The sequence below is a fragment of the Macadamia integrifolia genome, chromosome 2 (assembly GCF_013358625.1).
Source record: "Macadamia integrifolia cultivar HAES 741 chromosome 2, SCU_Mint_v3, whole genome shotgun sequence".
NCBI lineage: Eukaryota > Viridiplantae > Streptophyta > Magnoliopsida > Proteales > Proteaceae > Macadamia > Macadamia integrifolia.
In genome coordinates this window covers 10,596,498-10,610,710 of record NC_056558.1, presented here as the reverse complement: position 1 = coordinate 10,610,710, position 14,213 = coordinate 10,596,498, and the positions used below count along the sequence as shown (strand labels likewise).

General features: G+C 36.7%; 1 protein-coding gene across 2 annotated transcripts in view; it reads right to left on the bottom strand.

The window, feature by feature from the left end:
* Positions 1-10,046: 10,046 nt before the first annotated feature.
* LOC122058546 (protein SUPPRESSOR OF QUENCHING 1, chloroplastic) overlaps positions 10,047-14,213 on the bottom strand; it is a 36,792-nt gene continuing 32,625 nt past the window's right edge. The window contains exons 26-28 of one of the 2 annotated variants that reach the window (XM_042621190.1): positions 12,051-12,298; positions 11,777-11,926; positions 10,047-10,528 (exon numbers count right to left, since the gene is read on the bottom strand). In XM_042621190.1, coding sequence (XP_042477124.1) covers positions 10,364-10,528; positions 11,777-11,926; positions 12,051-12,298 — 563 coding nt within the window. In that variant the 3' untranslated portion in view covers positions 10,047-10,363. Of the gene's footprint in view, positions 10,529-11,776; positions 11,927-12,050; positions 12,299-14,213 lie in introns of those variants that run through there. The other variant, XM_042621191.1, reaches the window with a different exon arrangement.

Genomic DNA, 14,213 nt, shown 5'->3' with positions numbered 1-14,213 from the left:
GGGGAGCTTTAATACTTTTTTTATTTGGTTCATTTATTTATTTTATACAAATATTATTATGATATTATCATATTAGATGCATTCAGTGATGGTGTGATGGTGTGCTGGGGGTGGGGGCCTGGTGGGTTGAATGTACATATAGAATTTTGTGGGTTTTGGCTGGGTAAGTTGGAGTTGGTCTGGGCAGCCACATGGCCTTTGGCGGTTTGGCCTGATTAGTTTCACGGATTCATATACAGTCACATGAATCGAGTTATACTGGTGTTGAATAAAAATCATTCAACTTATTGAAAGTAATGAAAAGCACACATGTGTGAGTGGCTCTAAAGAAATAAGAGGAGTCACATACTTACTGAGGCGAAGATCCCTTATCAACTCGACTATCTCTTGGGGTTGTAACTGATACTTTATATGGATTCTTGATTAATAAAGTAGTGATGTATCTATCAGTATTAAAGACAAAATGATCTAAAATTTGTTTTTTAAAATAAATAAATAATTACAAAATCATTTGTTACGATCCATGTCGGTATATACCAAATAATGTTCCAATATCGTGTTTTAATTCATGGGCAATTGGGGGCACTGTTAGCAAAAAACGCTTTTAAAACTCTAAACCCCATTTTAAACACGATCTCGGTTTTTACTATTTAAAAAACGTTTTTCTATATGCTTTTCAAAGATACTTAAAAAAATAGTAAATGACAAGTATTTCCGTTCTAAACACGTTTTCGTTTTTTGGCTTTTTTAAGATTTGACTTGTTGAACATAATGTCTACTTAATTAACCATATCTTTCTCTTCCGAACTTTGATCCACTTGATTCTTTCGCAAACTTGAAGCTAACTCAATGGCCTATATTTCTCATGATATCACTTTTAACTCAATATCAATGTATAGATCCCGAAATTGAGATACAAATTGATCCATGCACTGAAAAATATTTCTAAAGTGATGACTCCTAACTCAAACTGAACATACATTACTCCAAGAATGTGTTGATTATATTGATAACAATGAACGACATCATAGCCAAGCCATATTAATTAATAAAACTTGGACATGTGTGCCGTATGAATATAAAATTGGTAGTGGATGCTATTAAATTATATATCATAAAACTTTTAATGAGACATGAGATATATATGCATTAGTGTTTGATACTATAGTTATTTTGAACATTAGATGTAAGTATTCAAGTAATAATTCCTTAATTTGTACGAGTATAGTACCCTTTTTTTGGTGTTGTTTGATTAAAATCTACACGTTTAAAATTTGTACCACCCGTTTTCCCTTTTTTACTGTTCTCTGTTTTTTTTAACTGTTTATTTGACCGTATCATTCAAAAAATTTACTGTTTAAAACTCTTACCGTCCATTTCTGTTTTTTTGCCATTCCCCTTTTTGCTAACAGGGATTGGGGGCACCCTTGGTCTAGCATGCTTTGGGGAAAGAGTCCCAAAGCAAAAGGGGGAGGATGATTCCTTACGTTCTTTTTTTTTTTTTTAAGCCAACACCTCTTCCTTTTGTTTTCATAGATACCCCTCTTCACCTTTTAAATGGGAATGGGGAAGGAAGATCCATCATCCAAAAGGAAAGCCTTAGGGGGTGTTTGGTTCGGTAAATCAAATGGTGTATGTATCGGATATGAATGTCAATCTTTTGATAGGCGTTCTTCTGAATTATGTTTCTTTCTGAAAAATCGTTTGGTTGCCTTAAGGTTAGTGCATGTTTCTCACGGGTTGAGATATTGGCTTCCGTAGAGAACGCATTTTCGCTTTCTCCTTTTATATTAGATGGTAAAAAGGTTACTCAAATATGAGTTTAAGTAGTGAGGTGAACTCAGATTTGGAACATATCATTTGTAATATGGTCATTCATGGGAAGTAGGATACTCACTTATGAGGGTCATCTTAGTGGAACCAAATCACTCCAACAATTAAGAATTATCATTCTAAAGAATGTCATCCCAAAGATTTACCAAACCAAACACCCCCTTATAAAGCAATCACATGATCCCACGTTTCTTTTCTTTAATCCTATTGAACTCGTGACCTCTTAATTGGTCTTTGCTGTCAGGAGAGCTACCACCTTAGAGCAAAGGTTAAGTGGAGATGCAAGTTGAAACTTGTTTACACTTCTATTCTCTTCTCCGATTTCATGCACTTGTCTTTTTCTTCTTTTCTACTATTTGTTGTTTGGTTTTCTCCTTTGTCTTTCTCTTTTCTTAGAGGGCAAAAGTTTTTGACTCACCCAAGGTAAAGAGTCTCTTCATCTAAGGTAATTTGAGGCTATAATTGGACTCCTAAAACATTAAATGTCATCATTAATTCTAGTCCCTTATTTATGGAAAAAGATCTTCTCCAATCCAACCATTTATCTCCTAGCTATCTAACGGTTGGGACGACTTGGACACGAATCCCCAAATGTTGACATGTGTTGGGATGTGTCTCCAAGTAATCCCAATCATTGGATGGCTGGGAAGTCAATGGTTAGATCCCAAGTTGTTGGAGAGGAGCCAAATCCCCTTATTTACAAAGATCCAAAGTACATTTTCTCAATCCAATAGAGAGAGATCAGATACCATGGATTCGATGGGTTCTTTCTTCATTGTGTGCGGGCGGTGAAAGGAAAATCAATCCTAATAATAATAGTTCCCCGCATAACCTCCCTCGCGCTCTCTCAAAGCTTTTAAACTTGGCTCAACTGATAAAATTTATTGAATGATGAATCCAACTGTTAAGTTTGTCTCGAATTCTTGATCCATTTTGAAGATTGACCTGCTCCAACGTATTTTGGTGGCAATCCGAATGGGAAGTTTTTGAGATCTGAAATGGAAGTAGAGGGGTTGGGGCGATAGGATTGACCGCGACCCGATGGGTCGACCCATGACTTGGGGTATATAATGTATTATTGTCTTGTTGAGAAAGTCATTGTATTTTAGGGGTTTTTCGAGCTAAGACTTCAAAGCGAGTTTTCTCGCCGCTGCTTGTGTGTAATCTCTCTTCTGCATAGTGAAATATCTTCTTTTTCGCCTGAGGACGTAGCACACCAACTGGTGTGTGAACCTCGTTAAATCTTTATGTCGTGTAGATCTATTGTGTTTCTTTTCATATTTTTCTTGGTGTTTTCTCTAACATCCTTAGAAGTCAAAGTGTTCAAATCAGAAAGGAATGAAAAAGAGATGGAAGTTTTTGCTTTTTTCCTTCCACTCTTCTGGGCCCCTTCTTGCATTCGTATATGGTGAAAATTTTTCCATACTAATTGTCTAAAGTATCTAGGGTCATAATTATCTTTTGGGAAAAAAAGAGACTACTACGTTGTGTGACGCTTGAGCCCAAACATATGAAGGATGGAATGACTACCCCACCTTGGTGAGATGAAAATACCATCCTTGTTGGATGCCCCTATGTGTGCTTTCATTGGCCCCAACGCTGATGCAAGGGCCACACATCCTAGTAGCTATCCCCTCCCTCATCTTTTTTATTAAACGAAACCATTGTTGTCACTAAGAGACATCCGACGAAAGCGAGGCATGGGAAACTCCACACTCATGGTGTAGAGAATATAAATCCTTCATTTCGGAAAATAAATAAATAAATAAATAAAAGGCCCTAGTTTTCCTTGAGCCTGTGAAGGGGGAATACCTTAATAGCTACAATAAGGGGTAATTTTCGATCATTCATTAATAGGAAGGATGTATTAGGACCAAGGATTAAAGTATCAGTAACGGTCATCGTATCGGTCGGCCAAAATTAAGATATGTATCGGAGGGTATCGTATCGTATCGGAGATACGCTAAGATACGCTAAAGATACGCACATAAATGGATAGGAAACACTTTTTTATACACTTTTGCATAAAAAAATAGTTAAAAAAAGTTATATAACATGTATTATGCATAAACAGTAAATTGAGAGTATCGCACTAAGAATCCAAGGTTTGTAATTGTCCCATCAATGTAAAATCCTTGTTCCCAACCTTGATTTCCACTTTAGTTAGAGAAAAAAATATTTGGCAGCAACTTTGGAACAAAAACACCTCAAAAAATTGTGTTTTTCTAAAAAATTACCCATTTTGGCCATTTTATGACCGTATCGGTACGTATCGGTGTGTATCGGTCGATACATACCGATACATACCGAAACGTATATTTCACTTCAATTTTGAATTTTTCATAAAGTATCGATATGTATCGATGCGTATCGGTGGTGTATCGGTGTATATCGTAGGATACGTATCGATACATAAGGGTTTTAAAATTTTCATGATACGTATCGGTATGTATCGTGCTGATACCTACCGATATGAATATATATCGGCCGATACGGCACGATACGCACCGATACTTAAAACCATTATTAGGACCCTATGATGGTGGATGAACCCTTATCAATGTCATGGAGGAAAACTTTTTCCAAATAAAAATAAAAAAGAAAAGAAAAATAGACATGCCATCCGCTTCAGATAAATTAACAAGCGACAATAAGCGGCAAACACAAGAAAGAAGGACAGCCATAGGGGGAGGGTCTTTTCATTAGGAGGGGGAGAGATGCTCACACATTGGGGGGTACCTAGACTTTTCCCAAATGAAAATAAAGCAAAATAAAAAGTCTAGCTAGCTAGGTATGGGTGATGCGCATGGGTGATGGGAAGGAAAAGGTCGGGTGGTCGGGTGGTCGGGTGGGCGGGTGGAGAGATCTTGTTTGGATAATTTTAAGGTTTGAGGAAGATGGGGAAACAAACTATAGGGAAGAAGGTGGTGGGGGCCACAATTGATGGACAACAGCAACAGATATTTAAATTTTTAGCTTAAGATGTTGGAGACATAAATGATAAAAATGAATGGTAGCTGAAATAAGTGAGGGATCGTGCAATGCCAAATTGATAAATCAGGACTGTTTTGTATTTTTGTGACTTTGCCACGGACCATATATATGTATAATGCAAACAAGAGCTGGAAAGCCAAGTCTTGATTACGTTGTGGATGTAATGGAACTGTGAGAGAGAGAGAGAGAGAGAGAGAGAGAGAGAGAGAGAGAGAGAGGATTGATTATTCAGGAACGCAAGCAGGGTTCCCCAAATGGACTTCTGAGACACTGTCATGGTGGAGGGGGGGGGGTGACAAGATACCTTTTACTAAGCATAAAAATCTTACGGTCATAAATGTGAAAGAGAGAGAGAGAGCATTGTTCCACATTAGAGAGAGACCATTTGGTCCACATTTGTAACACACTGGCTCTCTTCTTGATGAGTGTGTGTACAAGTATAGAGTGCCAGCCAAAAAAAAAATAGCAAGTAATAGATTCCATGTGGGATGTCGTCAATTGGTTGTGCATCTTATTCTTCCCACAACTTGTTCCTATCTATATATAGGAAAAAGAACCCACAACATCATGGTAGATTTTATTATGTTTCCTCTCGCATAATGAAATGTAGGACCCACACTAATATACACACATGTTTTCTCTTGTTATGATTCATGTAGATCTCACATCAATGGTACCATTCTTTTCATTACCATTGGTGTGATATTGAGATTTCCCCCACACTGTTGTAGTGGAGAATCCTCTCCCTCTATAAATATAGGAAGGAGGTTAGGTATATCGCCTGTTTTCTTAGAATTAACGGCTCAACCAATGAAAAGGCTGAAATGGGAAGAGCATAGGAGATTTTTCTAAGGGAAGGAGGAGAGTGATAGACACTGATCTAAATATACCACTAGTATACCCAGCCTTTTTCCATAAATATATAATGGAAGAGGGTTGCCAAGACCCAAAAGTATAATTTCTCATCCCTGAGGGGTAGACATGTAACAACGAGAGAGAAAGATTTTAAGATCCACAGATGAGATACAAGAGGGTTTATACAGAAATCTGCACACTAACATCGCGAGCTTCTTTTATATATATATATAATATTCTAAAACATGAATTTCTAATTGAAGAAATTTGTACCAACTAATATAAATATAGTGTGTGGTGTGAATTGTGATAATATTCAAAATGTTAGCTCTCAAGTCCAACCCAACCTCACATGCATTCAGAGTGCACACATGCTTGTTTCCCCCCACCTGGGATACACAGAGACATTTTTTGTGCCTTCCTTTTCTTTTGTTCCCTTCACCCCTACTGTTCATATTCTGTTTTTTCTTTAAAAAAAAAAAAATTAATTTTTTTTAGAGAAAAGATGGATGCAGAGAGATTCTCTTCCTTAAAATAAATAAATATATATATATATATATACAAGTTCTTAGATGTTTGTATTGATTCGATATAGATTGTTTCGGATCGAATTGGATCTTTTTGTCTATTAAAATACCGATAAATTAGTTTTTTAGACCATTTTATCTTCTTTCGTATCAGCACCAGATATTCACAAAATTGATACAACAGATACGATACCAATGTATCGGTACCAATACCTTGAACTGTTGCAGAAGTGGAGTGGTTCTAGAGCTGTTGAAACATAACAAAGCTCCTAGATTTAATATAGTCATCGGGTTATGAGGTGTATGGGTTTTATTGGTTACTTCTGAGGTGTGTTGGCCACCACTAATTGGGTCTTCTGTGGGCTCACAATAAGCATTTGGTTTTATTCTCTACAATGATTGAGAGGGAGATAGGGGGAAAAAAAAACAGAAAAAGAAAAGAAAAGATATGTGAAGCGCATGTGGTTTGTTTCAATGGCACTTTCTATCTTTGGTGCTTTTGCCTTTTGTTTTGTTTTTCTTAGGAGTTTTGGACTTTTCTTCCTTTGTAAGGAGTGGACAGGTTTCATCCACATTCCCTATACCTATCCCTCTTCTTTTCCCTTCCAAGGAACACTTCTCTTCTTATTATTTTTTTATTTAATTAAATTAAATTTAAAAGCATAATAATTTATGAAGTTTAAATATCAATAACCATGATATTAATGGAACCCATTTATTGGTCAGGTTAAAGAGCATAACAATTTATCAAGATTAAATATCACTAAGAATGAAATTATCAGAACCCATTTATTGGTCAGTTATAGGTAGCAACTCAATACAGTTGTTAATGAGTTTGGTCTAGTGATGTCACTAGGGTTTTAAGCTATTTGATCTTATGAGTTTTGTCTAGTGATGTCCCTAGGGTTTTAAGCCCTTTGTGGTTGTTAATGAGTTTGGTGCTAGTGATGTCATAGGGTTTTAAGCACTTTGATCCTATGACTGTTAATGAGTTGGGTTCTAGTGATGTCACTAGGGTTTTAAGCTCTTTGATAGCTTCTTGAAGGGCTTCTAGAAATAAGTTTTAGAGGATAAGAAGGCAAGACCAACCACATCACCCGGTTTGGAATAATCATTGTTAAGTATCAGAAAGCTCATACGACCGAGAAGAGGCAGGCTTTCAAGCTTCTTGTTGTTGGGACAGTAAAGAATCCAAACTAAGTATTTTGATTGGTTGGATTCACCTTTCGCCCCTTTAGAAGCTGAGCTTTTTGAAAGCTAAAAACATAAATCAAGAAGTTTACCCAAATGTACCATAAGTATGTTCAAAAAAAAAAAAGTATGCCATGTCTCATTTGGCCCTCTATTGAATCTACTTCATTATTTACCAAAAAAAAAAAAAAAAAAGAAGAAGAAGAATCTACTTCATTCATAATTTGTAATTTGATAAAGGGGGATAAAATCCACTTATAACCTACTTTCCCATACAATGATATTAATCAAGTAGTTAGTTAGGTTTTTTTTTTTTGGAATGAAGATGGAAATATGCATATAAGCTGTTATTTCAAAGCAGAGTCCTAAGATATCGGATCCAACAAATTCTATAACAAAAGCAACACATGGAAGCATACCTGCTCACAAGTGATCATAATTTTTTGACCTAGTTTCCCTCCACCTATGATGAATAGAGAATCTCATCTTCTACCCCATCTGATCCTCCGATTGGACTAGAAAAGGATATTTTGGACCATGAATAATAAGGGGTGACCGTTAAATGATGCCCAATCAAGCATCACATCACTATTGGTGAAGGAAAACTTTTATTTTTGATGAACAATTGAACATGATTTCACAAAGTTTGAAGGTATCCAAGAATGTCTTATCTTTTAGAACAACTGTTAATACTTCTTAAAATTAATGAACAAGCAATGGCTTGGCAGTTCCCTATATTACATTTGTCAACCTAATCCACAAACTTAAACCAATAATCCAATCCAATCCAATCCAATCAAGTATGATTATGTGTGTGTGTTTCAAGAATCATTTAAGACAATAATATGCCAGAAAGCTTGCTCCTCCTACCAGACGTAGGTTACACCATACTAGAGGCACAAAGAAACAAACTAAATAATGAAAACCACCTACAGAAATGATCATTATTGTACAATTAATAACACTTAAAAAACTCTCTCTCTCTCTCTCCATTTGAATCCGAGCAAAGTTGACTGATTTGAATACATTAGTTTTTAAAGTTATCTCAGTTAGAAATGGGGTTTACTTTAAACACTAAAATAAACATATCTTCAATTACCAATCAACACCAAAGTTCTAAGTGGTGAGGTCATTTTACAGTTAATTCTTCATCCATACATTATTAGTACTTATCCCCACATTCAATTCTTTCAATGGAGAAGCCTATTAAATCTTGTCTCGTGTCCCACGACCAAATGGAGTGGAAAAGGATAGTAAACCCCAACCCATAAATCACTCTTTGATTACATATACTAAGACCACTTTCATTGTATCAGGTCATTGCTCCCTGACTAGGGATAATAAGACATTCTTTCTATATTCATTGGATCAGGAAAAAAAAAAAATTGATCTCTTCTCATAAAATAATTAAGGAGTGAGTCTATTTTGACTGCTAAAACTTTATCTATCCTTGGACCAAGTCTTGTTTGTGTCGGATGTTAGCCTAGAATGCATTAATGTTTTGATAGAATGTATTTAGATAAGTTGGTTTAACCATGATAATCCCTGGAGGATGCTCCACCTCTTTCTGGTTTCTTTAAGCTGTTTTAAATGGAAAACTCAAGGAACATGCAGATATCCTCAATCAAAATTAGGGTTTAAAAAATCGAAATCAGATCGGTTGAATCGGCCAAAGCCTGATTTCGATTCCTGTCAATCCAAAGTCAGCGGATCCAGGCGGATCCACGAAGGGTTTCTAGGGTTCAAGTTGATTCTGACCGATTTGAGACCGATCTCATTGCTGATATCACTTATTTCACAATAAAACATGGGCATTCATGGATTGGTTGGTATAAACGCGTTTTAGGTACAATCTTAAGATATTATATCAGTAGTCAAGTTGCTTAAGTTTTTACAACTTTTTATGTAAACCATATCATCAATTGAAATATAAAGTATTAGCTATATTGTCCTGAGATTGTTTGAGAATGTTTCTACCATTAGATATTCCTTGCTTGATACATAGGGTGATAGTGGGGAGGTTGTTAACTCCAAAGCATAAAAAAGAAACATTTTATGAACCCAATAATTGGACAGACATTAAACAGTTTATCAATCAAAAAGACAAGTGCACACGATGCCTATGGCTAGTTCAGAAAACCATACCCCACCTATCAACTGCCTACCGGGTGGTGAGCAGGTGAGGTGTGTGTGTGTGTGTGTGTGTGAGAGAGAGAGAGAGAGAGAGAGAGAGATATTAAAATTAAATAAAATATAAAATCAATTGGTGCAAATTTATCCAAGTCCTCATCCACTTTGCTAATGAACGGAACAGGATTAGAGTGATCAATTTAGGCATTATCATATCCGACAAGGCAATTATAACAAACCTTAATAGGTTAGTAGATAACAATTATTGGCATAAATATGGGTTTCCAGATAAGTGACATTAACAGCGAGTTGAGAATTCCTGCCTGTGTTCATGTACAGGATATGCATGGGTACATGGACCAGGAGCCTGAGATCCAGAAAATCACATATCAACTGGTCCAACCAATGGCTTTTTTATTCTAATCTTCTTCTGGATCGTGGAGAAATACATCACAGAAACAAGTTTTTTTTTTTTTTTTTTTTTTTTTTTTGTTATTCACCACCCTCCCCAGGGCATTGGATCAAATCTTAATTATCATTAGGAACATAAATGTGTTCTAACACGGCCGTAATCAGTCACAAGTATAGGATATGGCATGAACTATGAACAAAATTGTAGCTGGAAGAGAAATAGATATAGATCTCAGTGATGAAGAAGAAGCCCTATTGGCCATCAGAGAGAGAAGAGCACAGCTAATTTGATTAATAGTATTGAGCAGAAAGGCAACATACACTAGGATCTCTACAGTTGCCTCAATATATATACCCTGAAAATAATCAGAACATATAGACATCCTCTTGAGAAATAATAACATCTATATACATGATTTTTTTTACCGTGGTACTGCAAGTTGTAGGCCTCCTTCGGAAACTTTGGGTTTCACAAAATATGGAAGCTTGATCTCAGCTGGTGTAGAGCCTAGAACTTCCTCTCGAAAAGGCACTTCAAAGGCCAGAGATTGGTACAGACAAACTTCATCCTCCTTGCAGTAATAAATCTGCCAAATATAGCATACCATTGATTCTACATTCAACATAAGAAATTGACAAATGCTTAGCAGCATGGGCCATTTTGTCCTCCTTCCCAACAGGTGGGCCTGGAACTGAATTTCATTCAGCTTCATTTAGAGAGTGAAACAACTAACTATACATTAGATCAACAGTGATCAAGTTTCAGAGTCATAGCATCTCACTTCCCTTCCACTTCAACTTTTTAGACAGTGGTTCCTTTTTCAGTTTAGTTTATGTGCTTGAACGAATGGAAGCATATAAGTGTAATAGCTTCTTTCTTGATCCAATAGGCTACCACCATCCACCATTTCGCACCTTCACTTCATGTAAGCCGCTGTATTTTTATTTTTAGTTTTTTTATCCACTGTCTTTAATACGCGTCCATTGACTATCCATAGAAAATCAAGGGAATTTCTTAGTTTTCTGAATGCAAAGTTTGTTACTAGTGGCAGATCTAGTAGAACTTTCTTTTAACACTTATTACATTCTTGATAGTTTATTTAATTTATATATTTTTCAGTAAGTTAGAAGGCGGACTTTGGTGCAATGGTAAGGTTGCTCCATTGTGACCAAGTGATCATGGATTCGAGTTAGGAAACAGCCTCTCCGCAAAGCAGGGGTAAGACTGTGTACATAATAACCCTCCCCAGACCCCGCCTTTTCGGGAGTCTCACGCACTGGGTATACCTTTTTTATTGGTCAGTAAGTCAGAATTGAATTACACAAGCAGTAAGAAAATTGAGCACACTGTAGTTGATTGAAAGGCCCGACTCAAATCATCTCTGAAGTAGGTCTAAAAATGCTTTTGGAAAAGTGTTCTCTGTCCAGGAGTGCAGCCTATGCCAGCGCTCCCTGTGTCTATCTCTACTCCCTCAATAAGGGGCAGAGATATCATTCATAGGGGAGGGAGAGAGAGAGAGAGAGAGACCTGGGAGTGCTGGTATAGGTCACGCTCCCGGACAGAAAATATTTCCTCAATGCTTTTATGCTTATATTTAGAGAAGCAAGAACAAAATCAGCCCAAGGCAAAGCATCTTTGGAGCTGCACAAAAAACTCCCAAAAAACCCACTATAGGAAATTTGGTTATGGCTACAAAATTGAAGACATATCATGGTTTTCTAAGACCAAGGAATGGTTTGGCTGTTGTTAAGAAGGTAGGAGGCTTAGATCTTTTCCTTTTGAGCTAAAATATATGTAAGAAAAATCCAAAAAGCATCTATACTAAGAGGTGCACCTTGCAGTATATTCTACCCATGGCAGAGGAAGCAGAGTATCTTTTAAAATGAAGTGCTGCAGCACCTGCTGGGCTGAGATACCCTGCCAAGGGTTCAATTGTCACTACATCTTCTGGCTCAGTTTCTATGTTGAATTTGGATGGTGCTTCCTGCATTTAAATAGAAGAGCGAATGAAAACAGGAGGGATCAAACTGCTTGGGAATACACGAATAATGAGGAAAACAATGCAAAAGTAATAGGAAAGATGCCATAAATAATGAGAAAGAGAAGACCTTAGAGAAATGGTATCCTTCAGGTAATGATATTTGGATATAGAGGTTTCCCTCAGTGGACAAACCACCATCAACCATAATAGTCTGTGTGTCAGCTAACGACCGCCTTCTGAGGCGTTTCAAAGATCTGGATTTTGGGGATGGAGGCTGAACTCCTTTTAGTTCCAAAGTAAAGAGTTTTGCATCTTCTTTCTTCAAGTCAAAGTATCTGATTATGCTGTTGTTTGTATCAGCTATGAAAATCCTCCCTACAAGATGTCATATGGATTTTCTAGTTAAAGCTCATTACAAGGACAAGAATGGGTTATGCAAAACTGGAACTCAGTTCTTGCCTTCTGGCCCAAAAAGCTTTCACACATGCTAGGAAATGCACATCCATTGATGCCACATGCAGCCAAGGATAAAGTTACATCCGTACATGTACACAAGGTTGTTCAATTAAACATATCTCCAAAATTAACCAAGTTATAAGTTTTAACCTCATTCTAATGATTTAGGTCCTAGTAAAAAGTGAAATCGGAGGCAGTGAAAACTGACCAGAAAACTCTGGGTGAAAAATCTAGATCAAAGCCAAAATTCACAAATCCCAAGGTTGTTTTTTTTTTTATTCCAAAATACTGGTTTTTCTGTTGACACCTCTGAATACCCTCTCATAGTCTAAGAAAAAAAACAGCTTTTGAGTATAACAGAAGATAGTAACGCTCCACCAGTTATTTATAACCAATATTGAAAATATCTACAAGAGAACCACAGTTCAACTCTGAAAAAAAGCAAAAGATAATATTGACAGATGTGTAAGGTAGTCACTCCTGAAATTTAACTTAAATAGATAGCCATTTCATCACTTTAACAAAGCTAGCTTTTACTTGTACTCTCAGATTTCATTTCGGTCTTAAATCTTAATATTGCTTCGACAATATTCAAATTAGAGAGACAAATCAAGTTAATGACCGGTTAGACTAACTACTGAAGAAGTCATGGAAAATGTTGCAAGATAAAACCTAGAAAGATGATAGCATTAAATGTACACTATTTTCATAAACTAAAGAACTGACTTGGGGAGAAAAAGATTAATGCCTCTTAATATACAAGGGTAACAAGGATATATAATGAAGAAGTACTCAAAATGAAATGGTGCTTATGCAGGATATCAAAATTAATACTGACTAGCATAAAAACAACAGAGACAATTTCTAACCAAGATCTGCCACCCCAGTACACTAGTTCAACACTTGGTCCACCAATAGACAAAGGTTAGTCTCTAGATGAAAAGGAAGATGAAATGTTATTGAAGGACTACGTGAAGGCTGACTTGAGATGCAGATCTGGTTGTGATCAATGTCCTGAAAACCAGCTTGTCTACCAACCCATCAGGCAAGGTCCTAGGTCACTAGTGGATGGTCTGGTCTGGGCAGGTCAAAATGGGTTTGGCTTTAGAGCTACAATGTGAACTAATATGATATACATTAAATACAGTAAGCTAGTGAGATAATTTGCAGTAGCTCACAGGCAGAAAAAACATGATTTTGAAGCTCCATGGTTAAGTGTTCAATTCCGGTTATTATGTACAAGCCACTAATATGTACATAAAATAGTCTTGACTTCCAGTCTGTTCAAGGTCCAACTGCATGGGTCAATCGTTCAGCCACCAGGGTTGAATGGTTTGCTGACTAAGTCAACAGGTTCGTGTGATAAGTGGGTGGGTCTAAGACCACTTGTTGATCAGTTGACCCACCAACCAGTTGATCAGCTGGGATGGACTGCTTGGCTCTAAGACCACTTGTTGCCTACTCCAATTCGTTTTCAGAAGAAATCTTTCCAGATAAAAGGTTTCAAAACCGAAAGCAAGAAGGAAATGATCTCTGTTAACTTGGCTAAATTAGCATCTACAATGCAACCGAGTATCCACCCCGTTGTCTTGATCAATTAGATTTTGTAAATGAGGATGTCAGGCATACATATACACCTGCATGCAAGCTTTTCCTGTTTCGAACAAATTGATTCTTTCTTTCTTTCTACTTTCTTTTGGGAGGCCGGGAGGATCTAGCTTCCATCACTTAGAGAAAGCAAACATTGTTTTGGGGTCTGAACCTGATTTAATTGCTGTTCAAGGTACTCCAACATTGAGTCCATGTTAAGAGAGTCCTATTAAATTATGAAAAA